The 27,615-nt window shown below is 44.3% G+C and overlaps 1 protein-coding gene and 1 long non-coding RNA gene across 3 annotated transcripts in view; both read right to left on the bottom strand.

Annotated features, from left to right (window-relative positions):
* Positions 1-6,259: 6,259 nt before the first annotated feature.
* On the bottom strand, positions 6,260-11,377 carry LOC140000723 (uncharacterized). Of its 2 annotated transcripts, none has more exons than XR_011805896.1 (7): positions 10,187-11,377; positions 9,440-9,610; positions 8,783-8,906; positions 8,498-8,564; positions 7,811-8,060; positions 7,354-7,496; positions 6,260-6,684 (listed from the first exon to the last, which is right to left on the bottom strand). It is a non-coding gene; the product is annotated as an uncharacterized lncRNA (long non-coding RNA). The 2 variants fall into 2 exon arrangements; XR_011805895.1 differs by having other exon boundaries at positions 6,264-6,684; positions 7,376-7,496.
* A 4,886-nt stretch (positions 11,378-16,263) lies between these two features.
* Positions 16,264-27,615, bottom strand: part of MTAP (methylthioadenosine phosphorylase) — a 37,716-nt gene continuing 26,364 nt past the window's right edge. The window contains exons 7-8 of the mRNA XM_021270650.4: positions 27,018-27,140; positions 16,264-17,284 (exon numbers count right to left, since the gene is read on the bottom strand). Coding sequence (XP_021126325.2) covers positions 17,246-17,284; positions 27,018-27,140 — 162 coding nt within the window. The 3' untranslated portion in view covers positions 16,264-17,245. The remainder of the gene's footprint in view (positions 17,285-27,017; positions 27,141-27,615) is intronic.

The following is a 27,615-nucleotide window of genomic DNA, read 5'->3' as shown; positions in this document are numbered from 1 at the left end:
ATCGCCAACTTGAAGTTTCATGCAGTCCAGCCCATGCTTCACATACATCGCCACTCCGCCACCTTGCCTACCCTGCCTGTCCCTCCTGAAGAGCCTGTAACCACCTATTGCAGCACACCAGCCACAGGACTCATCCCACCAGGTTTTGCTTATGCCAATGATGTCATAGCTGTGGGTCTGGGCCAAGACTTCTAGCTCATCCAGTTTATTCCTCATACTGCGTGTGTTTGTGTAGAAGCACTTCAAATGCATATTTGAAATAATGGTGCAAATAATGGTGCAGTTCAATCTGTTGTCAGTAACACAAATTGTTTCACCAAATGTCAAGTATATGTTGTGAAATAATTTGGATAAGAAACCTGATTCCATGAAGAATATAATTCAAGTCAGGGCAGTCTGAAAGTACTGAGAGTTGCATGCATCTAGTAACAAAATCCTGGAATTAGACTAACTTTACCATCTGGTTCACAAAAAATACATGCAGAAGTTACTTTCTCATTTCATGTCAGTTACCAACAATTTCTAGGAAATATGAGTCTACATAGCCACAGTAAAAATAGATGGTGTTAACTAAAAAATGAAGAATATTCTGGATCTCATTCAGGTCTATTCTATGTAAGTTTTAAACATTTTGTTTTCTGGTATTGTTATTCAGACCATAAAGCATTTATCTTACAGTGTCCTGGGTAAAAAACTGAGTCAGAAGACTCAGAGCTGCTTAGGAGGTTCATACCTGCTTTAAGTTTCTGAAAGCAGGTTATGCATTCAGTAGTAATCACAAGAGCAGCAATGTTATTCCTTGCTTCTTGGCTTCATGAGAATAAAACTGAAAGCTGAGAGAAGATACAGACAAAGAGTTAGGTGCAGGCTTACTTACCTACACAGAACCTTTTTATCCTCATTATATTAAAGCATCATAGCACAGAAGCATTTTGTACTGCACAGGCTAGTAAGTTCAAGAGATTCAGAATGGCCAAATTGCCAGCTGCATGACTGGAATTAGGCTGTTAAACAATGAATTTATTGTTCACTTACAAAGATTAGTGGAAAGCAAAAAATTCAAAGTTTTTTTTTTTTTTTTTTTTTTTCCATCTTTTTAGGTGGAGACTTCCTTAGAAAGAGGGTCATTTCCAGAATTATTTCAAGACTGATGAAAACTGATATATTTATTTATTTATTTATTTATTTTGGTGCTGTTCTGGCAGATATAATTTTTCACAGCTGCTGTAGGGAAAAGCTCTTTCATCCCTCGGCCTGTCCTCTGCAGCCGTGTGTTATGCCTTCCATGACCTGCTTCAGCTTGGTGGTATGGTGGAAGATAATCCTTTCTGAGGAAAGGACGATGTCTGCTTTCTGCAAGTTCAGAGAATTAAAGAAACCAAATCAGGAGTGTGCCTACACAGAACAGGTATAAAAATTAGCAAAACAGAGGTGTAGGGGAGATGGGGAGCAGTAGCCAGTAGCTCGCCTTTGTGGTCATGGTAACTGTGTCTTGAGGACCTGTAGGCTGTTATCACTCATGGCCATCTCAGAGGTTTTTTGCCAAATTCCATGAGCTTCACAAAGTGAAAACTCACAACTGCTGACCCAAACCATACCCCATGTTGTGCCCAAGAGGCACTGTATGGAGTTGAAAAATCCCAGCAACACCTGTGAATAATTTGTGATGGGAATCTTGGGAACAGGTACAAAGCACCACGTAGTGCTGGGAAACAACTTAATTGGTAATGAGGAACTAACGCTACCCCCAGCAACCCTCCTAGGATCAGCAGGGGTTCTCCCTCCTTCCTCCAGGAGGTGGTCTTTAAGGGCAGGAGATGGGGGGCACAGTCATGTTAATGCCATGTAGCTCCCTCTCAGTTCTGTTGGTTTTCATCTTTCCATGGGAGTATTAATGCATCCAGACTTTGCTGGTTTTCATCTTTCCATGCATCCAGACTTGCTCAAGCTTCTGCTAACAGCTGCTTTGCCTGCTCTGCAGTGCAGGGTAGCTCCTGACCTCTCACAACCAACCTCGCAGGGTTGAGTAATGCTCCTAAACTCTCTCAGATGGGCCTCCAGTGTGACACACTGACATTCAGGCAGAAAACGTGTATTTTCAAGTATGCTTGGAACCAGTGCTTTGCACCACAAATGGCCTGAGTCAATCCACAGCAAGGATGATGAACCCGACAATTACCTAAATAAACAACTGCACGCTTCTGTAGAAGAGTGACTAAATGTTAATTTCAGTTCTCTTGGGCTGTCCTGCTGCAGTCAGTACCACGAAGACAGAGGGGAGAGGAAGAAGTCGTTAAAACAGTTATGCCAGAGTTTCCATCTTAGAGGGCTGATCCCGCCCAGAGCTGAGCACCTCCAGAATTAATTTCACCTCTTACTGATACTCAGCTGATTTTGATAAACAGAATGCTCTCCTGCTGGTTTAGTTCTGGGAACCCCAACTGCCCTCAGATCTGTTTTGAGTACTGATACAAATATGAACATCTGATGTCATGTGCCCCGTGTACCGGTGTAGAGAGAGACTTATGGATGTTAGTGTATTAGTGGGAAGGTTTAGCTAAGTGAAAATGAGATATGAGTAGGCAAGCTTGTTTTAGCAAGATAGATCAATGTAAGGCTGCACAGAAGAGTGATTTAGAGGAAACAGAAAAAGGAGTAGGTTAAATCTACTGGTCTGCCCTGTGGTCTAGTTTGTACCACATCTGAGGCTGTGATACTGCATTGGCATCCGTATGCTATTACACTGCTAACATGCACCCTGGAGGATACTCTGAGCAAAATGAACAGAGATCTCCTCAAAGAGAGAGGGGCTTTAGAAGTTGAGGATAACTGTGGTAAACTGGGGTCAGGCAAAAGAGCAACCCCATGGACAAAGGGAGCAGACACTCCTGGTACAGGTAACCATGGTGTACTGGCCTGGAACACAGACAAGGGCTGTTTGGATCTGAATGCTACCAAGCCCAGAAGTAGAGGTGTGGTTTTACTTCTGTGGGCAGCTGAGTTCCACCATGGCCACTCTCTCACTCCCTCTTTTCAAAGGGAAAGGGGAGAAAATACAATGCAAAGGGCTCAAGGGTTGAGATAAGGATAGAGAGATCACTCAACAATTATTGTGACAGACAAAACAGACTCAGAGTAGGGAGACAGTAAGATTTATTGTCTATTACTAACAAGCTAGAGAAGTGATAATCAAAGGAAAGAAATCAAAAATGACTTCCAACCCATCCACCCTCTTCCACCTCTTCTCCCTGAGTGGTGCAGGGGACAGGGGAAACGGGGGAACAGGGGTTGTGGTCAGCCTATGGCACTTCGTCTCTACAACTCCTTCTTGGTCCCCCTCTGCCCCTGCTTCATGTGAGGTCCCTCCCAGGGATGCCGTCCTTCCTGAACTGAGCCTGCGGGGGCTGCCCACAGGCAGCAGCTCTTCAAGCACTGCTCCCACACGGCTCCCTCCCACGGGGTCCATCCATCCATCCCCCAGGAGGAGCAAACTGCTCTAGCACAGGTCCCCCACGGGTGGGCGGCAGCTCCCCGCAGACCCCCTGCTCCTGCGTGGGCTCCTCTCCACGGGCTGCAGCTCCGGCCCGGGGCCTGCTCCTGCGGGGGCTCTCCATGGGCTGCAGCCTCCTCCAGGCCACATCCACCTGCTCCACCGGGGGCTCCTCCACCCATGGGGGGGCTGCAGCGTGGAGATCTGCTCCATGGGGGACCCATGGGCTGCAGGGGGACAGCCTGCTCCACCAGGGGCCTCTCCCTGCACAGCCCGCAGGGGAACTGCTGCTGCCTGCCTGCCTGCAGCACCTCCTGCCCTCCTGCGGCACTTCTCTTGGGAGCTGCAGGGCTGCTTCTCTCACGCTTTCACAATCCTCTCTCCCAGCTGCTGTTGCACAGCAGTATTTTCCCCCCTTCCTTAAATCTGCTCCCCCGAAGCCCACCCAGCAGCACTCCCTGCCTCGGCTCTGGCCAGCAGCAGGTCCTTTTTGGAGCCATCTGGAGCTGGCTCTGCTCTGATGCTGACAAGATGGGGCTGCATTCATTTCCAAACTGGCTGTCATAAAGGCCTTCACCTTTGCATTACATTGAGGCAGCGGTGATCTCAGCCTTATTGTAGTTCTCTGCATAATGTAGCTCCCAAAAGAGATCCCAAGGTCCAGAACAGACATGGAAAGAACTGGTGGGTTGTAAGGAAAACAATTGTATTCCATCCTACAGCAACACCAGAGCTGTCTGGAGAGTTTAGGAGTCATCTGAATTTTGTTATTTGTGTTTGATCTGAACTAAGGAAGAAAGGACCAGTTACTAGAAAAGAATGCATGCCTGACAATGATACAACCAGATGGGAGGCTGTTTGATCTGGGTCTGTGGGTTTTGGATCTGTATGCTGTTGAGGAGGTTGTTGGAATTCTGATTACAGAATAAAGAACCTCCAGAAAGTGCAGTACGCCAGTGCTGGAGAGCACGGCTCACACTTTGACGCTTCCTGGGACTGCCTAGCACATTAACAGGTCTTGGCCCAAAATGGCTGTGCTTCAAAAAGGTTTCCCTCTCTCAAGCATTTGCTGCTCTGCACTTCCTTTTCTTTCACTGGAGAGTCAGATCAATTGGTTGCTTTGCACTTGGACATGTTCCTTGGAAAGCTGCTTAAACTCTCTTCAAACCCTGGAGTACCTGGGAATTGATTGCTTCCTCTAACTGGCACTGATGCTGTAGCTGGATCCCTCGAAATCCCATTTGACTGCTTCTGCTTCCTGAGCAGGTGACAGAAACTTTCACAACCAGAGAGCAGAGAAGAAGGAGTTGGAGTTCTGCATAGGGGAAATATTTGGAAGTTTTGAAGATGTTTCCCCTGCTCAGCTGCCAACCCGACGTTAACCAATCACCTGATCTTTTGCATTCCAGTGTGAGGAAGGTTTTAGCAATTCGTGTCAATAGAGAGCTTGAAGGGAAATGCGTTCCTTTCATACATTGTAAACTTTGATTCTTGCCCTATTTTGAAGACTGAGCCATTTATAACACCAGCAAAAGTCTCAAATCAGTTAGGAAGGAAAGTTAGTTCTGACAATACTCAGTCACCTCTGTGCATGCCAAACCCTTAATGGCACTGTGCAAAATGCAGATTGCAGTGATGAATCGCGTTGTGGAATGAATGGCAACATACATATTTGGCTCCAGATCCAAAATGTCACTTATTTGGCCATTTTATTTAGGGTAGCACTCCCCTCCCCTCCCATTCCCTCCCTGGCCCATTCCTTACTTCCCACCAATACCCCTCCCCTCCCCTCCCCTAAACACCCCTCCCCTAAACTCCCCTCCCCTAAACACCCCTCCCCTAAACTCCCCTCCCCTAAACTCCCCTCCCCTCCCCTCCCCTAAACACCCCTCCCCTAAACTCCCCTCCCCTCCCCTAAACTCCCCTCCCCTAAACTCCCCTCCCCTCCCCTAAACTCCCCTCCCCTAAACACCCCTCCCCTAAACTCCCCTCCCCTAAACTCCCCTAAACTCCCCTCCCCTCCCCTAAACTCCCCTCCCCTCCCCTAAACTCCCCTCCCCTAAACTCCCCTCCCCTCTCCTAAACTCCCCTCCCCTCCCCTAAACTCCCCTCCCCTCCCCTAAACTCCCCTAAACTCCCCTCCCCTAAACTCTCCTAAACTCCCCTCCCCTAAACTCCCCTAAACTCCCCTCCCCTAAACTCCCCTCCTCTAAACTCCTTTCCCCTCCCATAAACTCCCCTCCCCTAAACTCCCCTACACTATCTTCCACTCCACTCCCCTATGCTCCTCTACACTCCCCTCCCCTACACTCCCCTTCCCTAGACTCCCCTCCCCTACACTCCCCTAAACTCCCCTCCCCTACATTCCCCTACACTACACTCCCCCAAACCCCCCTACACTCCACTCCCCTGCACTCCACTCCCCTATGCTCCTCTACACTCCCCTCCCCTACTCTCCCCTTCCCTAGACTCTCCTCCCCTACACTCCCCTAAACTCCCCTCCCCTACATTCCCCTACACTACACTCCCCCAAACCCCCCTACACTACACTCCCCTGCACTCCCCTCCTCTATGCTCATCTCCCCTGCACTCCCCTCCCCTGCACTCCCCTCCCTACACTATCCTCCCCTACACTCCCCTCCCCTACACTCCCCTCCCCTACACTCCCCTCACTATCCTACACTATCCCAACACTATCCTACACTAGCCTACTCTCCCCTATAATGCCCTACATGCCCCTGCCCTGCCCTGCCCTCCCCTCCCTTTCCCTCCCCTTCCCTCCCCTTCCCTCCCTTCTTGTCCTTTTCTTTCCCCCTGTCTTCTCTTCTCCCCTCTTCTTCTCCCCTCTTCTCCTTCCTTTCACGGATCTGAACGCAGAAGGGGGAGAAGCGTAACTCCAGATCGCTTCAGTCGCTCTGGCAGCTTGTGTCACTGGCTGATCCATGGGAATCCATCAGCAGCAATCGGAAGCGTTCCAGCTGCTGTGGTACCAGTCAGGGAACAGTCTCAAACTGGGAAACGCTGACTTCCTTCCGCGGCTCAGACAGGTGACTTTCAATTTCGCCCTGGCTGGCTTGTGTCCCCTTGCTCTGTCCCCACCTACACTGCAGTTTGGTTTAGAAGCAGCAGCACGGTTTGGAAGTAGTTCCACTACTTCCATTTTCGGTGATTTGGCTTGGCTTGCCAAGTGGTTTCTGTCAACAGAACACAAGAAGGAGATTTTGGTTAGAAACAACTACATGAGGAGCTCCTTTCCACATGGGCAATGAATATTTATCCTTTCCTAATGGAGACTACAGTGTAAGAGATAAGGACAGATCATTCCGAGAGATTTTTCAGAGAATTGTCTCTTGGGGGTGCTTAGTCCAGAGGACCAGAGTTAATCTGTCCAAAGTACACCATGGAAGCACTCTGAATTACTTCCTAACAGAAGCATGGCCTTACCATGTCTGATACGACTTTGGCTGGTTTCAGTGTTCTTCTTCACTTAATAAATACCTAAATTAAGTACTGTCCTATCAAGCAAATACCTTATTCTCTTGATATCTCTGAGTTGATGGAAGACCCAAGACACTTGGCTCTTCACATCATTGGAAGAACCAAGTGTACTTCCAATATTCACAGCTTCGGAGTAAATGGAGATGAGGTTGAGAGTGGATGAAAAACACCAAGTGTTCTTCCCATCTTCACAGCTTCTAAGCAAGTGGAGATGAGGCTGTGCAAGAACCAAACAAACTGCTGATCCAGAAGCAGCCTAAAGACTGTCTTTAACCAGGGCCTTGCATTCTTCATCTTTATACCATTACTCGCCTTCAAGGGCATGATCGTTATCTTATTGACTTCCTACCACTACAGCAACGCACCTGCTTCTCTCACAAAACTTACGGGTGGGAACTGGAAATATTCACCAGCATTCTGTATTTCACTCCTCATCTCAATTCTCTTTTGGCCTGCGAAGCTTTTCAGATCAGAGATGAAGATCAGATGTAATCTGGAGTTTGGGATACTGCAAAGGAAAAGAAGAATCATACTGAGAACTCTTTTCAACCTCACTTGCAAGCGCCAAAGTCAAGAATACCAAAAGGAAAAAGGATGCCACTTGATCATGGGAAGCATAAATTTGAGCACAAGTCTCCTCTAACTGAAGCGAGGTTAAACAGGTTCCAAACAAGGTTAAGGAGCACACCCACAATCATTTCCATAAAACTGTGTTTTCAAACAAATGGTTGAAAGATTTAGATTTTCTTACAAGCGATGAATGAAAAATAAATAAAGAAAAGAAAATTACCAGGACATGCAGTCTAGCTTACTCTAGCTTACTTTGCCTAGTTCAGAATCTGCGTCTTGGGTCACAATCAGGAAGCAGCATTGTGCAGAAATGCCAAAGCCTCCCCAGACTTGTTCTATCTTCATCAACAAGGGCTTCGATACTGCTGCCTCCTCAGCAACATCGGCAATTGAGTAGGAAAGTTGGTGTCCACCAGGTCAAATCAGGACTAGGAAATCCCTCTCGCCACAACTGCACACTTGCACCAGAGTTGGCAGGTCAGAGCGATGGACAGAGAAGCATCTAGAAGAGTGTTAGAAAACAGACTTTAGAACAGATTTCCATCAGCCCAGGAACAATTACTTGCTCATCCCTTCAGACTGAACTCTAAGTAGAAGCAGGTGATCCCAAGCTGCATTCCTGACATCTATGCTGCAAAGTCATCAAATGTGACATGTTATTCTACCAGTCTGTAATGAACATAAACAAGAGTTTGAGTTGAGGATGTTGGTTTAGAATCAAGCTCATAGTGTTAGTCCTTGGATATGTTTTTGTCTGCAAGTGTTTTCACTGTTTCCCAGACAATGTCTCCAGCAAGCTAGCTGTTTGTTTCATTTGTTCTCTTCTGTTTTGTTCTGTTCTGTTTTGTTTTCTCAGTAAGGTTTCTTAGAGAGATAAGATTGAAGTGATCGTATTGCATGCCCATCCATCCCTCCCCTTTGCTTGTCCAGAGCTTTTACCTTGTCTACCACGATGCATGAACTTGGTCACAGGCACAGTTGTTTCAAAGACATTCTGCTGCTAGACCTGTTGTGAAAACAGAGAGCTAAGTATTTGGACGAGAACATGCTTCCACCTGCACTATGACCTCCACAACTAGATATGGAGCCATATCAGCCAGAAGGAAGTTTCCTTCACAGCTGCTGCTTCTTACACTATCTGGACTCTTACTTTTACTCTTACTTGCCTTTCCTGCATTAGCACAAAAAAAAAAAAAAAAAAAAAAAAAAAATTTTGGAGATTACCTTTGCCATCTGATGTCTTCGTTTCCAGAAACTACCCTGAATCACCTTTATGAGAACTGTCCACACTGCGAGCATGGGTGTTGCAGTCAGGCCAGATATGTCCCTTCTACGTCAATAACCAAATCTGTCAAGTTAAGAACATGGAATTAATGAAAAGGAAATCCTTCTATTTTGATCTGAGTTCACTTTTTTTTTTTTTTTTTTTTTTTTTTTCAAGACCAAGAAGAACCAGCAAAAGTCGGGTGAAAAATGAAATGAAAAATGTTAAGGCCAGGCAGCTTGCTCACTGCAAGTGCTAATCTGAAAGCAGATGGAGTGCATCTTCATACACTCCATCCTGAGACACTCCACTCAACAGGCCAGACCAGCTGATGAAGTGCATTGCTGTCCTGAAGTTTCATGTGATGGGCTACTTTTAAGTCTCTTGTTTATGCTGTAGTACTTGAGGTCTATGGCAGGACCACAGCACACTCTTATTTGTCTACCCTTCTTTCTTGATCGTGTGTGGGAAAGAGAGAACCTGCAGAGGCCCTCAGCCACATGTTGCACCTGTCACTCTGTGCAGCTACATCACTGAGTCAAAGTACCAAACTTCATGCTTGTGAAAGGACTTGACACAAACTACAGAAGACTAAAATGAAGCATCCAAACACTTACAGAAGGGTGGGCCCTCTCGATGCACCTCAACGTGGGATCCACAAGTCCTCACGTGGTTTCATCCAGCACACTTCTCTGTCCCTCCTCACTAAACTTGCTCAGAGGCAGCTGTTACCAAGGTGTCCCAGTGACATCATTCAGTTCTGTTTCTGAAGTCATCACCGTAGGCCCCTGGCAGCGGCAACACAACACTCTCTGTTGCTAATGCGAATGTCTCAGAAACAAGTAGAGAAGTACCACTCTCCCCAAGCTGACTTTAATTGGAGTAGTTCCAAAATTATTCTCTGCCCCCCTACATCTGTGGAAGGTGTGTGATAAATCTTTTCCTTAAGAAAGGATTACAAGCAAAAAAAGCTTGCTTCTGATATGTTCCCCTTACTTTTAGAGCTGTTCACCTTTGATTTCCAAGTAAGAAAAAAGAAGGTGAAATCAACAATTCTCCTTGTGGTGGTTTTACCGTACTGGGCAGCTAAACCCCACAACCGCTCTCTCACTCCCCCTCCTTTAGATGAGGAGGGGGAGAAGTAAAGCAAAGAACAACTCACGGGTTGAGATAAGGATAATTTAATTAAAGGGAAATAATTATAATAATTAACTAAAGACTACCATGAACTAAACAATTTAACTAAGGGGAAATAAAAAGGGAAAGGGGAAAGGGAGGGGAAAAAAGGAAAATAAAAAGAAGGGAGGAAAACAAACAAACAAAATAAATGAAGGCTATATGGAAGTGCAGAGGAAAGAAATTACTCTCTACTTCCCACAAATGAGCGATGATTGACCACGTCCTTGAAGCAAGGCCTCAACGCACGCAGCCGGTGTTCGAGAGGAGGACCGACGTCTTCCAAACGAGAGCCCACCCCTCCCCTCTTCTTCCTGTTTCCACCTTTTATTGCTGAGTGTGACATCACATGGTATGGAATATCCCTTTGATTGGTTTAGGCCAGCTGCCCTAGTGAAGTTTCTCTCCTCACCTTTTGCCCACCCCCTAGGAGGGTTAGAGAAAGGCCTAATACTGTGCCAGTGCTGCTCAGCAGTAGACACAACACTGGTGTGATAACACTGCTGTTCCAGCTACAAGTACAGAGTACGGCACTGTATGGGCTACTGCTGGGAAAATTAACATTCCAGCCAGACCCAATACACTCCTCCTCCGAGTTGGGAATATGAAATAAGCCCAATTATTTAGGAAGCCTGAAAAAGGAAACTATACATTTCCTTGTTAAACACCTTGTTGCTTCTGAAAACTTTTCCAGTATTTTGCAGCTGCAGTGCTTTTCGGTGGGTGGGCAGCCGAGCTCCATCACGGCCACTCTCTCACTCCCCCTCCTCAAAGAGAAAGGGAGAGAAAATACGATGCAAAGGGCTCAAGGGTTGAGACAAGGACAGGGAGATCGCTCAACAAGGATCGTGATGGGCAAAGCAGACTCAGCATAGGGAGACAGGAAGATTTCCGGCCTAACTACTACTACTACCAGGCTAGACAAGTGAGAACCAAAGGAAAGAAACCAAAAACACCTTCCTTCCCCCCATCTGAGCTCTTCCAGCTCCTCCCCCCGTGCAGCGCAGGGGAACAGGGGGACTGGACTGCGGGTTGTGGTCAGTCTGTAGAACTTCATCTCCACCACTCCTTCTTGGTGCCTCTCTGCCCCTGCTCCACATGGGCTCCTCTCCATGGGCTGCAGCTCCGGCCCGGGGCCTGCTCCTGCGGGGGCTCTCCATGGGCCGCAGCCTCCTCCAGGCCACATCCACCTGCTCCATCGGGGGCTCCTCCACCCATGGGGGGGCTGCAGCGTGGAGATCTGCTCCATGGGGGACCCATGGGCTGCAGGGGGACAGCCTGCTCCACCAGGGATCTCACCACAGGCCTCAAGAGATATCTGCTCTGGCACCCGAAGCACCTCTCCTCCTCCTTCACTGACCTTGTTGCCTATAAGGCTGTTTCTCATTCCTCTCACCCAGCTGCTGTGAAGCAGTGTTTTCTTTTTTCTTTTTCTTTTTCTTTTTCTTTTTCTTTTTCTTTTTCTTTTTCTTTTTCTTTTTCTTTTTCTTTTTCTTTTTCTTTTTCTTTTTCTTTTTCTTTTTCTTTTTCTTTTTCTTTTTCTTTTTCTTTGTCTTTGTCTTTGTCTTTGTCTTTTTCTTGTCTTTGTCTTTGTCTTTTTCTTTGTCTTTTTCTTTTCCCTTTCTTCAGTATGCTCTCACACAGGCTCAAACAACATAGCTTATTGGCTTGGCTCTGGTCAGCAGCAGGGCCCTTATCTAACATGGGGCAGTGTCTAGATTCTTCTCACAGAAGCCACCCCTGTGGCCCCCTGCTACCAACACCTTGCCACGTAAACTCACTACAAGAGCTCTCCTCAGTCAACGTGGAAGGAGATCTGACGCCTGACATGTTGTTACTTGCATATTGATCTCACTCCTCAGTGACAGTTCTCCATGTTGTGTGCATGGATCTGGACAGTTCATTTATTTCCATGCTCTGGCATTTCCTTTGGTGCCCAGTGGAAATTTTTACAAGGAATCAATTGGCTAATGATCCTTCCTAGTCCTTAGCTAATACTTGCACTTCTCCTGCATCGTGCAACTGTGCTATTTACAATTATTCACTTCTGTTCAGTCTTGCCTCCCTATACATGGGGAAAAAAAGTTATGATTTCAGTTATTTATTTCTAAAACACCCACTGCTTCCCAGATGCATTTCCATATATCCCCAAGAAAAATGATGTAAGAGAAACAGACCCATTCTTCCTGTGCTGCTGTCCAGGGATGATCTCCTTCTGCCTAAAGCCATACAAATCAGTGAGTTAATTTAGGACAATTTCACTGAATTATAAGTAGGTTTGAAACACATATGGTTAAAACTTCATTAGCTAAAACTTCAACAGGCTTTGCACAGTTATAATCTATCTTGCATGACATGTGCAATTTAGAGAAGCTGTTTCATTTCCTTTGGATCTTACAATTTATGTACCTGTGGTAAACATTTGTTGTTTAAATGAAGCTTTAAAATGTAACACACTGGGAAACATGCACATAGAAACCAATCAGATCCTGAAAGTTCCTGCTGAAGAAGCATTTTAAAAAAAAAAAAAAAAACAAAAAAAAACACACAGTATTTGTTACATGAGGTGTGAGTATAAAACTGCAAATATATACTAGTTCATTGGTAGCATGAGGAAGACATAACGTTACTGTAAGAGGAGCAGTGGCAGCAGACACCCTTGAGATGTGTTCATTTTGGAGTCTGAACTTTTTGAAGATGACAACAGGCAAGAAGTAATTTTCCAAGAACTTCAAGCTATTTGTTAAGACTGATTCTGTTGCTAAGATGTAGTGGCAGTGTGTTATCATAGAATCACAGAATAGAAGGGGTTCGAAGGGACCTCGAAAGATCATTGGGCCCAATCTCTCTGCCAAAGCAGGTTCCTTAGAGCAGGCTGCCCAGGTAGGCATCCAGATGGGCCTTAAATATCTCCAGAGAAGGAGATTCCACAACCTCCCTGGGCAGCCAGTTCCAGTGCTCCGTCACCCTCACCGTGAAGAAGTTCTTTTGCATGTTGGTACAGAACTTCCTGTGCTCCATCTTGTGACCACTACTCCTTGTCCTGGTCACAAAATAGAGCACAGGATGTTACGTACTAGATGAAGTCAACCCAAATCTGATGAATAATAATTGTAAAAAATAAAACTGGCACGGAGCATGGAAACAAACAAACAAACATGGCAGTCAAATGGAAGAAAGGTAATTTCCAGCAATGAAGTCTTCTGCATGTCACTGTTTCTTTTTTACCAGAGACAGTTTATGAACTGCCACAGTTCTCTGCTAGAATGTTTACTTGGTATTAATAACACAGTACCTTAAATTTGTGTCTTCTTCTCCACCATACCTATTTCCTACCACAAAGCACTTATAAGTGCTTAGAAATAAATTAAAATTGGTTATATTGCTATCTTTATATAATTAAGCACTACCTAAATTCCTCTCATCAGTTACCATCTTCATGGTGTAATCTGATGAATAAACATGTTCCCACATAATTCAAGGAGTATGAAATGTATGAAACTTTGCAAAAACACATTGCATACTAACACCATGGTACTGACATTCTGTGTATTAATTCTGCAGGAGACACCTTCAAATACCATGCTTGTGTTGACAGGGCAAATATGTATAGTCTATCCTTGCTGTGTAGGCAAGAAATTTATAGTGGAAAGGTAACAGTAACCATGGACCTGTCCTGAGCAAGTGTCCTGCAATACCGTAAGTACTCAGTATACTAAACAAAAAAATTAATGCCATGATTATATGTCACTATGGAATTTTAAAAATCAAGAGATTGAAAACAGAATCCAAGAAACAGCATTTTCTTAGAGCATCAGAGCATGAACTTGATGGCTCCAAACCATTTCACTAAGTGGCTAAAATAACACAGCAATGAAAATTACTGCTAAGGTCAGACAGCTGATTTGGCTAGATACCATAAACAGCAAAAGGAATGTTGCATTTGTAGCCTTGTCCCTGTCAAGCTTCAAGGTCTGGCACCTGCAGTTTAAGTTGTTGAAAAAACAGACCAGAAAATATGGTAAATTGATTAATCTATTTTCCCCAGTATCTTAAAAGCACCTACATGTATACTATTTTTGCTAGGGAGGAAAGTGTCCATCTATAAAGGGCTTCACAGGAAGAGTGGCTATCTAACAGAACATGACTAACAAGGTAAACGTTAGCAAGCTAACTGCACGAACCCCTTTGGATATATATATATATTTAATTATTTATTTATTTTGGGTATGTATTTTGTTTGTTTATTTTTCAATGTTATTAGGAGAATTAGTGACAAGAGATGAGGAAATGGCTGAGGTGCTTTAATGCCTCAGTCTTTAGGGGCAAGACCAGTTGTTCTCTGGATACCGAGTCCCCTGAGCTGGTGGAAGGGGATGGGGAGCAGATTGTGGCCCTCGCAATCCACAAGGAAATGGTTGGTGAACTGCTACTCCACTTAAATGTATGCAAGTCAATGGGGCCGGATGGGATCCACCTGAGGGTACTGAGAGAACTGGCAGAAGAACTGGCCAAGCCACTTCCCATCATTTATCAGCAGTCCTGGCTATCAGGCAGGAGAGGTCCCAGTTGACTGGCAGCTAGCAAATGTGATGTCCATCTACAAGAAGGGCTGGGAAACTACAGGCCTGTCAGTACAACCTCAGTGCCAGGGAAGCTCATGGAGCAGGTTATCTTGAGTGTCATCATGCGGCACTTACAGGGCAAGCAGGTGATCAGACCCAGTCAGCGTGGATTTATGAAAGGCAGGTCCTGCTTGATGAACCTGATCTCCTTCTATGACAAAGTGATGTGCTTAGTGAATGAGGGGAAGGCTGTGGATGTGGTCTACCTTGATTTCAGTAAGGCTTTTGACACTGTTTCCCACAGCATTCTCCTCAAGAAACTGGCTGCTCTTGGCTTGGACTGCTGTATGCTTTGTTGGGTTAGAAACTGGCCGGATATCTGGGCCCAAAGAGTCGTGGTAAATGGAGTTAAATCCAGTCAGAAGACGGACACTAGTGGCATCCCCCAGGGCTCAGTACTAGGGCCAGTTCTCTTCAATATCTTTTATCAATGATCTGGACGAGGGCATTGAGTGCACCCTCAGTAAGTTTGCAGATGACACCAAGCTATGCACATGTGTCAATCTGCTCGAGGGTAGGAAGGCACTGCAGGAGGATCTGGATAGGCTGGACCGATGGGCTGAGGTCAACTGCATGAAGTTCAACAAGACCAAGTGTCGGGTCCTGCACCTGGGGCACAACAACCCCAAGCAGTGCTACAGGCTGGGAGATGAGTGGTTGGAAAGATGCCTGGCAGAGAAGGACCTGGGAGTATTGGTTGACAGTCAGCTAATATGAGCCAGCAGTGTGCTCAGGTGGTCAAGTTGGCCAACAGCATCCTGGCTTGCCTAAGAAACAGTGTGGCCAGCAGGGCTGGGGAAATGATTGTCCCCCTGTACTTGGCTCTGGTGAGGTTGCACCTTGAGTACTATGTTCAGTTTTGGGCCCCTTGCTACAGGAACGACATCGAGGTGCTCGAGAGAGCCCAGAGAAGGGCAACGAAGATGGTGAGGGGTCTGGAGAACAAGTCTTACGAGGAGTGGCTGAGCAATTGTTTAGCATGGAGAAGAGGAGGTTCAGGGGTGACCTTATCACTCTGTAGGTACCTTAAAGCAGGCTGTAGCAAAGTGGCGTCTATTCTCCCATGTGCCTGGTGACAGGACGAAGGGGAATGGGGTAAAGTTGCGCCAGGGGAGGTTTAGGTTGGATATTAGGAAAAACTTCTTTACTGAAAGGGTTGTTAGGCATTGGAATAGGCTGCCCAGGGAAGTAGTTGAGTCAACATCCCTGGAGGTATTTAGAAGATATTTAAATGTAGGGCTTAGTGATATGGTTTAGCAGAGGACTTGTTGGCGTTAGGTCAGAGGTTGGACTAGGTGATCTTGGAGGTTTCCCAACCTAAATGATTCTGTGATTCTGTGACTATTAGGAGAATCTGTACCTTTCATGTTTCTGTTTTTTTCCTTGTTTAGCTTGTTTTGCATTCTGATCCACTTTTGTTTCAGTGATCATTGATGTTTCATGGATGTAGAATCTTAAGTTCTAAGCAGCACAATATATTCAAAGTTGTACAGTATGTTCCAAAATTACTGTAAATAAGTGGTGTTTACAAAGTATCACAACTCGTTCCATGAAGGGCAAGTCAGTGCTAGACAAGCAAAATTCACACTGGATGACTAGAAGTATGTATACAGAAAAAAATAAATCAATTTTCCACACTGTTCAGAGAAGGATATGTTTGTTTTATTTTTTTGACAAGAATCAGCACGTTATTTTATTGAAGACAAACTATTTTAATAAATGCATACATTCAAAGCACTCAAGTACATTCATCATTTAAAATAGAAACTAAAGCCAGGGTTGTTCAGGTCAGTGAAGCAGCAAAAGGCCAGCACGGTGTTCAGGCCCTTGGCAGCGATGTACCTTTCTGTATAGTTCTGTAAATCACATAACTGCATCTTCAGGCACAAATTTGGCATAGGCATTTGCTAACATTTTTTGTAATAAGACTGCTCATTCATGACACAACTGCAGCTGTGAAAGAACCATGATGATAAGGATTATTATTATTATGATTATTATTATTATTGTGGATGCCCCATCCCTGAAAATGTTCAAGGCCAGGCTGGATAGGGCTTTGAGCAACCTGGAAGGTGTCCCTGCCCATGGCAGGAAGGTTGGAACTGGATTACCATTAAGGGCCCTTCCAACTCAAACCATTCGGTGATTCCTACTATTAAACTGTTTCTTCTAGCACACAAACAAAAAAACTGCGTATCAAAAATACTGAAATAAAAATATGGATAATGTATAAAAATAGTATAATTTTATTATGAAATTACATACTAATTTTTCTGGTTTGTTTCTGAAGTGAATGGTAACCAGTATCCCCATCAGACGAAACAATAAGATGCAGAAATAGCAAAGCAAATACCATACTTGTGAATCTGCTTTCTACTGTCCAATGAAATGATATAGTACAGGTATTCCAAGTTTAAAACATACTCAAAACCTAACTTTCACTATTTTGTAGATTACTAAGCATGACCAAGATTACAAAAGCTGTCTTATACATTGTAATTGGTCAATGTTTACACCATTCTTTCATACTTTTCATGGTATTCGAAGATATTATCCCCTCTGGAAATTTGGAAGTAGTCCACTCTTCCTTGTGAGGACTCAAACTTCAGTCCATCCAGGCTGTTACTGCTTTGGCAGAATGACTGAACACTGCACAGTTGTCTGAAATACAAAATCAAAGTAAATTAATATCTCCTCTGATAGATTTACTTTCAGTGTAAAGGCAGGCTACATAGCTTCCTTTCAGCTTGCAAACAGGTGTACCCCTTTCCATATGTGTAGCATCTCCAACTTCCCCAAACACCGTAGATGTTAAAAGAATTTTGAGGGTTCAAGAACTTGTCACTACAGCTTTATGTAGCTGTATGTAACGTGCACATTGGTATTGAGAACCAATGATCATACTGTAGGAACACAAGACTAAAATTAAGGTTTTTAGGCTTGCAGGCTACAAATGAAAAAATGTGCAGCTTTTGTTTTTCATCTACATACATTGCATTCGTATAAAGCTCTTCATAAATGTCATCAGAATGCTCTGAAAGTGAAGTTCCCTAACAAGATGATATTTACATGGTTGGTTCATCAACAATTTTCAAGTACAGCTATCAAGAACAGAAAACATTTCTCTAAAGGTGCATTGATTGGGAGTGAATTAAATGTTCATGATATGCAGAGACAGGCAACTTTGACATCAGCCACATTCAACAGTAGGACCTGGATAAACTTAAACTTCAGTTTTCTTGAGAGGTCCTTAGCCTGCAAGGGCCACAGTACACAAACTGATACAACTACAGTTAAGTGAACTCTCAATTAATTTACTTTCCGCCTTATTCACCTGAGCCAATTCACTCTAGTCATATAAGTAGGCTCACCAATTGGGATTTTTTTTGGGAAAGAAAATTAGTCAAGAACATCCTTAAGATCAGAGCTCGAGATACATACATTATGAATGTAGGTATCAATCATAAACTAGAAAAAATGACTGAAAAAGCTAACTTTTATGCCATTTGACTTACCAGGTACCAAACATATTATAGTCCAAGTACGTCAAAGACGAAGTGTGCTGAAATATGTCTATGTATACCTTGCCCAATCTAAACCATCCTATAGTATTTACAGCTCTCTTATCTGAGTAGACCATTCCCTCTTATCAGAGAGCTCTGACAAACATCATTTCACAAAGGCTGGTACAGTAGTTTAAAAAAGGCAGGTAATATCTGCAGGATTCCTCACATAGTCATTAAGTTCACCTGAGGAGCATTCACAGAAGTTCTGATGCCCTACTATAAGCTGATTTTCTTGCATGTAAATAGTAAAAAAAATCAGTTACAACATGAAGTTCATTTTACCATTTCAGCACAGGTTCTCTTCCAAACCTCAAGGGTATGAATCCTATCGCAATAAAAGTACAAAGCTCAATTCACAGTTGTGAGCTAAGAATCTTTTCAACAAGTCAGTTTTTCTCTCTCACCAATACTTTTCCCAACAAAGATAATAAGAATCTATTATACTAGTTCCATTTGGAAAGTGTCTGTTGTTACAAATTTGTTTACTTCATTCAGTAGTAAGCCCATATTTTCCTTGATCAGCTTTTGAAATCATACAATGGCTGAAGATGTTCTAGTTGTCTTTGATGTCCCTTAGAAGTGTCAATTACAGGCAAGCTTTCATTTCCCTCAAACCATCTGTATATGCCTTGCTTCTGGATTTCTCCTTTCTTTCTGGTCTTGCTTCTGGATTTCTCCTTTGTAGCTTGGTCTTGCTTCCAATTCTTGAATTCTGTATTTTTGCACTAAAGCTCTGTTCCCTGTTTCGTGATTGGTCTCTGGATCACTCTTACACTTGGAGAATGCTGCCCTTAAAGATCTGCTAGCCTTCCAGAGCTCTTTGCCTCTTCAGAGGTGCCTCCCATGAGATGCTACCTACTTGTTTACTGGTTAAACAAGTATGCTCACCTCAAGTTCAGCATCTGTGCTCTGCTATTTGCCTTGTTTCCACAGGATCTTGAACTCCATGATTTTGTGGGCATTACAGCAGTAACCGCCAATGATTATCATCTTACTATACAAATATTTTCAGTGACCAGAAGATCCAACTGTGCATACAGTCACAGAGTGGTTAAGGTTGGAAGGAGATCATCCAGTCCAACCCCCTGCCAAGCAGGGTCACCTAGAGCATGATGCACATGATCACATCCAGGGGGGTTTTGAATATCTCCAGAGAAGGAGACTCCACAGCCTCTCTGGGCAACCCGTTCCAGTGCTCTGTCACCCTCACAGTAAAGAAATTCCCTTTCATATTCAGCCAGAACATCCAGTGCTTCAGTTTGTGCTCGTTGCCTCTTTTCCTGTCACTGGGCACCACTGAAAATAGTCCAGTTCCATCCTCTTGACACTCTGCCTTCAGATAATCATATACATTGATAAGATCTCTCTGTCTTCTTGTCTCCAAGCTAAACAGGCCCAGCATTCAGCCTCTCCTTGTATGACAGATGCTCCAGTCCTCTAATCAGCTTGGAAGCCCCGTGCTGGACTTAGACCAGTAGCTTCATGCCCCTCTTGTACTGGGGAGCCCAGAATTGGACACAATACTCTAGGTGTGGCCTCACCAGGGCTGAGCAGAGAAGGAGGATCACCTCCCTTCACCTGCTGGCAACACTCTTCTCATTGTACCTCAGGATACCATTGGCCTTCTTGGCCACAAGGGCACATTGCTGACTCACGGTCAGCATGCTGTCCTCCAGGACACCCAAGTTCCTCTCTGCACAGCTGCTCTCCAGCACGTCAGTCCCCAGCATGTACTGGTGCTTGGGGTTATTCCTCCTTAGGTGCAGGACCCTGAACTCACCCTTGTTCAATTTCATGAGATTTCTCATCACCCATCTCTCCAGCCTGTCCGGGTCCCTCTGAATGGCAGCACATTTCTCTGGGGTATCAGCCACTCCTCCCAGCTTTGGGTCATAAGTAAACTTGCTGAGGGTGCACTCTGTTCCATCATCCAAGGCACTGATGAATAAATCAAACAAGATTGGACCAAGTACCGACCTCCTGCATTGCTGACTAAACCCTCTGAGCTCAGCCTTCTAGCCACTCCTCAATCCACTTCACTGTCCACTCATCTATCCTGCACTTCCTGAGCTTGTCCACAAGGATGTTACGGGAGACAGTGTCAAAAGCCTTGCTGCAGCCAAGGTAGACAACATCCACTGCTGTCCCTGCATCTACCAAGCCAGTCACCCCGTTACAGAAGGCTATCAGATTGGTTAAGTACGATTTCCCCTTGGTGAATCCATGCTGACTATTTCCCAATCACCTTTTTATCCTCCACATGCTTGGAGATGACTTCCAAGATGAGCTGTTCCATCACCTTTCCAGGGATGAGGTGAGGCTGACTGGCCTGTAGTTGCCTGGATCCTCCTTCTTGTCCTTTTTGAAGACTGGCATGACATTGGCTTTCTTCCAGTCCTCAGGCACCTCTCCTGTTCTTCATGACCTTTCAAATGTTGATGGAGAGTGCACCCGTGGGTGCATTCCATGGGGGCCCATGGACTTGTGGATGTCAAGTTTGCTTAAATGATCTCTGACACAATCCTCCTCAACCAACGGGAATTCCTCCTTTCTCTAGACTTCCTCTTTTGTCTCTAGGGCCTGGGATTCTTGAGGGCTGGTCTTAGCGGTGAAGGCCGAAGCAAAGGAGGCGTTCTGCAACTCTGCCTTCTCTGTATTCTTCATTGCCAGGGCACCACCCCATTCAGCAGCAGGCCCAACATTTTCCTGTCTTCCTTTTACTACTGATGGATGTGAAGAAGCTCTTCTTGTTGCTCTTGCCATCCCTTGCCAGATTTAAATTCAAATGGACCTCGGGCTTCCTTGTCACATCCCTGCATACTTTGACAATGTCCCTATATTCCTCCCAAGTGGCCTTTCCCTTTTCCTACATGCTCTATACTTTCTTCTTCTGTTTGAGGTTTGCCAGGAGCTCCTTTTTCATCCATGCAGATCTTCTGCCCCCTTTGCTGGCATTCTTACTCATAGGGATGCAACGATCTTGAGCTTGAAGGAAGTGATGTTTGAATACTGACCAGCTCTTTTGCACTCCCTTTCCTTCCAGGGCCCTCACCCATGGGATTCTTCCAAATAGGTCCCTAAGAGGCCAAAGTTTGCTCTCCTGAAGTCCAGGGTTGCGATCCTACTCTTTGCCCTGCTTCTCCCTTGCAAGATCCTGAACTCCAGCATCTCATGGTCACTCAAGTCATGGCTGCCCTAACCTTCATATCTCCAGCGAGCCCTTTTTTGTTAATACAAGGTCCAGCAGCACACCTCTCCTTGTTGGCTCCTCCACCAGCTGTGTCAAAAAGTTATCACTACTCTGCAGGAACCTCCCGGACTGTTTTTGCCAAGCTGTGTGGTCTTTCCAGCAGATATCAGGGTGGTTGAAGTCCCCCATAAGAACCAGGGCCTGTGATTGTGAGGGTACTTCCAGCTGACTGTAGAAGGCTTCGTCTACCTCCTCTTCTTGATCAGGTGGCCTGTAGCAAACACTCACAATAGTATCAGCCATGGTAGCCTGTCCTCTAATCCTTACCCATAAGCTCTCAACTCTCTCTTCAACCACCCCTAGGCAGAGCTTCATGCATTCCAGTTGCTCTCTCACATAAAGTACAACTCCACCACCTCACCTTCCTGGCCTGCCTTTCCTAAAAAGCACATAGGCCTCCATGACAACAGTCCAGACATGCAAGCTGTTCATCACTCATGGTTGACACACCCTATCAAGAAATTTCCCTGACACCAGTCAGACATGTGGACTACTGGGATGATCTGTGTTTCCTGATCAATGACAGAAACACAATGCGATCACACCTGTTCTGAAAGAGTAAGGGCTCTGTACACTGACTGTGTCTCAGTTGGGAAGATAGTGTGCCTACAGAAAAGTTTACTTCAAGTTTTTTTTTCAAAGTCGTGTAACCTGAGCCTGGAGAATGGTCTCCTTTTACAGCAACATGGCCACAAAATACTGGCCTAAAGATGTGTTGGTAGTTAAAAAATGCTAACATTCATATTAGGCTTAAACTAATTGGCATACCACAGGCAAAAAGACACAACATAGAATGGATGGCAAGCAGCCTAACCACGAGCAGGAAAACAGCCCTTTAACTTCCTTGCTTCAACATCCAGGGTTTCCTGAAATGCCACTGTGAGCTTCAGAGGTGACACCACCATGTGCTTGCATGGTTAAGTAGGAAACACCTCTTGAGGAAGAGGCAAGTAATGCAGCTGGGCAAGGAGCCTTGTGACACCTTTGCACCTGTCTGGTGAAGTCTCTCCAGTCACAGTAGCCAGATTACAGAGGTCAAAAAGGAAAAGTTTTATCCATGCAGAATTTTATGGTTTTACATGCTTCCCCAAACACTAGAAAGAGACACCAGCAAATGCCTGTTTGAGATACCCAGCTGCAGCCTGAGCGTAAGCTGGCAGGGTTTCTCTTGGTAACTGACTGCTGAGTACAAGCTTGCACAGTTCACAAGCTTGCACACACAAGGTGCTGCCTTTAAGCATTGGGAAAAGGTACCTCTGAAAATGTTCAAAAAACCCTCATCAGCTGACCTTTAAAGCTGCCAGAACAAAATCCACATAACATTTTGCATCAACAAAAATAAGACATGTTTAACTTAATGGCTCAACTACATACTCACAGTGAGGCACAAACATCTCTCTCTCTTTGCTGTATCAAGTAATTGCCTCTCTCCTTATCCACAAACATGGAAACACAGGACCAGACCTGCATCTACCACTATTTAACGTCTCAGAGAGATCTCTAGCCTTTCCAGCCCTTCCTAAAAAATAAAATTAAAGCAACACTTCCAAACCTCAGACTTTCCTGACACTTGTCCACAGTGCTTTGTCCTATTAAAGCAGAAACAGGATGACTCTTACTCTCCTGACATCAGATCTCAACCCCTACTGCCAATACCTAGTTCCTGTTTCCAATCCTTTTAGTACCTTCAGACCAACTTCCTTTCTCAGTATATTATCACTCAAACCAAGCCACTACCAGCAAAGGGCATAAACACATAAGAATTGCCAAGTCAAAGTGAAACTATCTCAATATTCATCACTAATACTAGGTAGCAGCAGACACTTAAGAGAAGGAGCCTAAGAAGCAACATTAGAAAGAAGTGTGCCCCATCCTCTTCATGTATCATGTTTTCTTTCAGAAAATAGTAGTTCAAAAGCTGCAGAAAGCAATTGAATTGGTGTTTTAAACAGTTGACAATGAAATGGTAGAAGAGTATGGGAACCTTACACACTTGGTGTCAGATCTTTCCAGCTACTTGCTCTTTCATTCCCTATGAAACATCGAGACAATCATACAAACAGAAGCAACAAGACACTGTTCCACTGTTTATTCAAGTACACCTTCCAGATTTGGAGTTAGATCCCTCAGTACCTTTGCAGCATTATTTACTTGGGAAAGTTCATGAAATCCGAGTCCTACCTGACCAACCTCATCTCCTTCTGTAACTGCTTGGGGGATGAGGGAAAGGATGTTGACGTAGTCTACCTAGACTTCAGCACAGTGTTTTACTCAATCTTCCAGTTTCTCTCTGGGAGAAACTGTCAGCCCATGGCTTGGACAGGTACACTCCTTGCTAGGCTAAAAACTGGCTGGACAGCCAGGCCCAAAGAGTAGTGGTGAATGGAGTTAAATCCAGCTGGTGACCAGTCATGAGTGGTGTTCCCCAGGGGTCGGTGTTGGCATCCACTCTGTATCTATCTTTATTGATGATTTGGACGAGGGAATTGAGTGCTCCCTCAGTAAGTTTGTAGATGACACCAAACTGGGGGGAAGTGTCAATCTGCCGGAGGGTAGGGAGGCCCTGCAGAGGGATCTGGACAGGACAGGTCAATGGGCAGAGGCCAATGGGATGAGGTTCAACATGGCTAAGTGCCAGGTCATGCACTTTTGCCACAAAAACCCCATGCAACACCACAGGCTTGGGGCAGAGTGGCTGGAAAGCTATGCAGAGGAAAAAGATTTGGCATTGTTTGGGGGTGTTGGTTGATGCTTGCCTGCACATGAGCTGGCAGCGTGCCCAGGTGGCCAAGAAGGCCAACAGCATCCTGGTTTGTGTCAGGAATAGAGTAGCCAGCAGGAGCAGGGAGGTGATCGTCCTCCTGTACTCTGCTCTGGTGAGGCTGCACTTTGAGTCCTGTGTTCAGTTTTGGGCCCCTCACTACAAGAAGGACATGGAGGCCCTGAAACGTGTCGAGAGAAGGGTAAGGGCTTGGAAGCCAAGTCCTATGAGGAGTTGCTGAGGGAACTGGGGTTGTTTAGTCTGTAGAAGAGGAGTCTCAGGGGAGACCTTACAGCTCTCTACAACTACCTGAAAGGAGGTTGTGGGGAGCTGGGGGTTGGCCTCGTCTCACAGATAACCAGTGATAGGACAAGAAGGAATGGCCTCAAGGTGTGCCAGGGGAGGTTCACATTGGAAATTAGGAGACATTTATTCTCAGAAACAGCAGTCAGGCATTGAAACAGGTTGCCCAGAGAGGTGGTGGAGTCACTTTCTCTGGGGGTGTTCAAGTAAAGTCTGGATGTGGCGCTTAGGGACATGGTTTAGCGGGTTATAGTGCTGGTAGGGGGATAGTTGGACCAGATGATTTTGGAGGTCTTTTCCAACCTTTATGATTCTATGATTCTATAAGGTCCTTGCACACCACCATGAATAAAATAGCTGAGGTATATCTAGCACATTTTTTAAAGTAGTTGCCAGAGGATTTTTTATTTTTTTTACAGCTAGTATTTAACAAAAAATGCAGTTAAGTCCTCTGAAACTGCTTTGTGTGGATTAGAAGGGAGAAGGAATACTGGTACTGCTGCCTCCCTTTTCCATTTATGCCACAACTTCCCAAAGACTGCACAGAGGAAGGGGAAAATGCTGTTGGCTCTCACAGATGTATAGAGGGGACATGAAAAACAACTAATAGCTCTTCCTGGTAAATGGAACTTAAGTGAGGAGAAGTTGAAAACAAAGTCACTCATTTCAGGGTTTGGGGTTGAAATTCCATGAATCTGACCTGTTCAAGTATGCTTACAAGAATCTGCAGGGAATTTTACTTAGTAAATCTTTCTTTTAGGACATGGACTAAACCACATATGAGAATCACTGACAAGAGAACCAGACCAGAAATGAAACAAATTTTTATACCCATCAGAAGACACTGAAGATTTTGACAGCACAGACAATTCTGTTGATAGTTGAGTTTCAGGGAACACTTTCAGATACACATAGACATGTCTGGTTTTGTCTTTCTTACTTGTTTAAGTTTCCATAAACATAGTAATTTTTAGAAAAGAGAAAGAAAGAACCTTTAAGTGGAGAGAGCATCAGAGATTGGACTCCTTTGTTTCCCCAACAGGCTTCCTCCTTTTCAGAATGCTGCTTCCACTAACACCTCTTTCTGGCCCACTTCTGTACGCTCTCTCACATTCCAATTCTCTTTCCCTCTCTCACACACCATCCCAATATAATCCTCAGTTCCTCTCATGCTACACACACTTGGACTGTCAGAAGTAGCTATTTGTCACAAGAACCGAAAGAAGTTGGACAGACATCCAAACAATTTTAACATTGTTCCCTTCCTCTATCCTGTAGACAGAAAGGAATCTCAAGTACTCCTGTGAAACTGTGGCAACGTTAAAAAAACATAAAAGGAAACTCTAGGCTCAGAAAAAAATTCTGCCTAAGAAATCCATCACTAAGGTATTATTGAATAATATTCTTTTCCATTCTTTTTTCATGCTCTTTGGATCTGAAAGCATGTGGGTGAATCCAGTTCTAATAATTTAAATCTGGCTATTACACATATTTTGTAACAAACTCCTCACATTATACATGTTAAAGAGAACACAACGTTTTTGATTCATTTCAGTCTTCAACACTTGGTCTTCCATTGTTCCAGGACTTAATCTATAGCTGAGCAGATGTAAAGGTTTCTCAGCAGTATACTTGCCAAAATTTTTATCTTACCTGTGTGTCCTGGTTTCGGCTAAGATTGAGTTAATTTTTCTACTAGTATCTGGTATGGTGCTGTGTTTTGGATTTAGGATGAGAACAATGCTGGTAACACACCTATGTTTTAACTGTTGCAAAGCAGTGCTTACATGAAGCCAAGGACTTTTCAGCTTCTTGCTCTGTCCTGCCAGTGGGCAGGCTAGGGGTACAGCAGGAGCTGGGAGGGGACAGAACCAGGACAGCTGACCCAAACTGGCCAAAGGGGTATTCCATACCATCTGATATCATGCTGAACAATTAATATGGGGGAGCTGGCCGGGGTGGGGGGACCGGCTGCTTGGGGATAGGCTGGGTATCGGTCAGTAGGTGGTGAGCAATTGCATTGTGCATCACTTGTTTTGTAAACATTATTATTTGTAGTACTATTATCATTATTATTTTCCTTTCTTTTCTATCCTAATAAACTGTTTCTGTCTCAATCCACAGGCTTTCCTTTTGATTTTTTCCCTTTGATTTTCTCCCCCATCTCACAAGGGATGAAGGCAGGGGGAGCAAATGGCTGTGTGGTGCTTAGCTGCTGGCTGGGTTAAACCAGTACACTGTGCTGTGAAGCGTATACTTCAGTGTCCAGATGTCTTTTATCTTTTTACCTTTCATAACACTTGCCATGAAAATGAAGCTAAAATTGAATTTTTGCAGCAAAGTTTGTAAGACTCTTAATGAATATATTTGTCCATCTTGAATAGATTTGGTTTGTTAAAGCACCTAGTTAAAAAAATATGATTTAATCAGAAACATTTTACAGCATACACCTACATGACTTGTACATATTCATACGCTGTCCCCAGTACAAACTGACCTTATATGTGTACTTACTTTCAAGGTGTGCAGGGTGTCTGTCCATTCCATGGAGCCTATCAGAGGTATAGCGCTAAGGAGTATGCTAGTAGCCTTATTTGCATTCTCTTTCAGCGTCTTTAAAACTTTATCCACTGAAACCTACAAATGAAATTGAACTGAGTGGTATTTCAATTTTTATGGCATACATTTAAATGCTCCAACTAAATTTATTCAACTAATCCAGCTCTAAGTGAAAAGGTGAAGCACAGACAAAAACACAGTATGTATTTTAAAATGTCATGATCATTTTAGCTGCTAAAACTTCTTTCCTCTGGGAGTGTACGTTTGATTGTATGTTATAGCTTGGTCCTGTGAACTTCATACTCAAAAAAAATGTTGGTTGATCTTTTAATTTGAACACATTACAAGTAAAGTCACTAGAGAAAAAACATATTGCTTTCTAGGCATATTTATGAATCATAATAAACTAAAACTAACACATCTGGATAAAGTGATAACCTAAAAAGATAAGAAAAAGCAAAAGCTAAGTAAAACAAGTAATTATTAAATCTCTGTGGAATTTGCAGAGAAGTCACCAGTTCTGTTCTCCCTGTGTTACAGGGAACTTTAAATA

This window comes from Anas platyrhynchos, chromosome Z, assembly GCF_047663525.1.
Source record: "Anas platyrhynchos isolate ZD024472 breed Pekin duck chromosome Z, IASCAAS_PekinDuck_T2T, whole genome shotgun sequence".
In the NCBI taxonomy this organism is placed as follows: domain Eukaryota; kingdom Metazoa; phylum Chordata; class Aves; order Anseriformes; family Anatidae; genus Anas; species Anas platyrhynchos.
The sequence above is the reverse complement of the archived record's forward strand: the minus strand, read 5'-3'. Positions and strand labels throughout refer to the sequence as shown.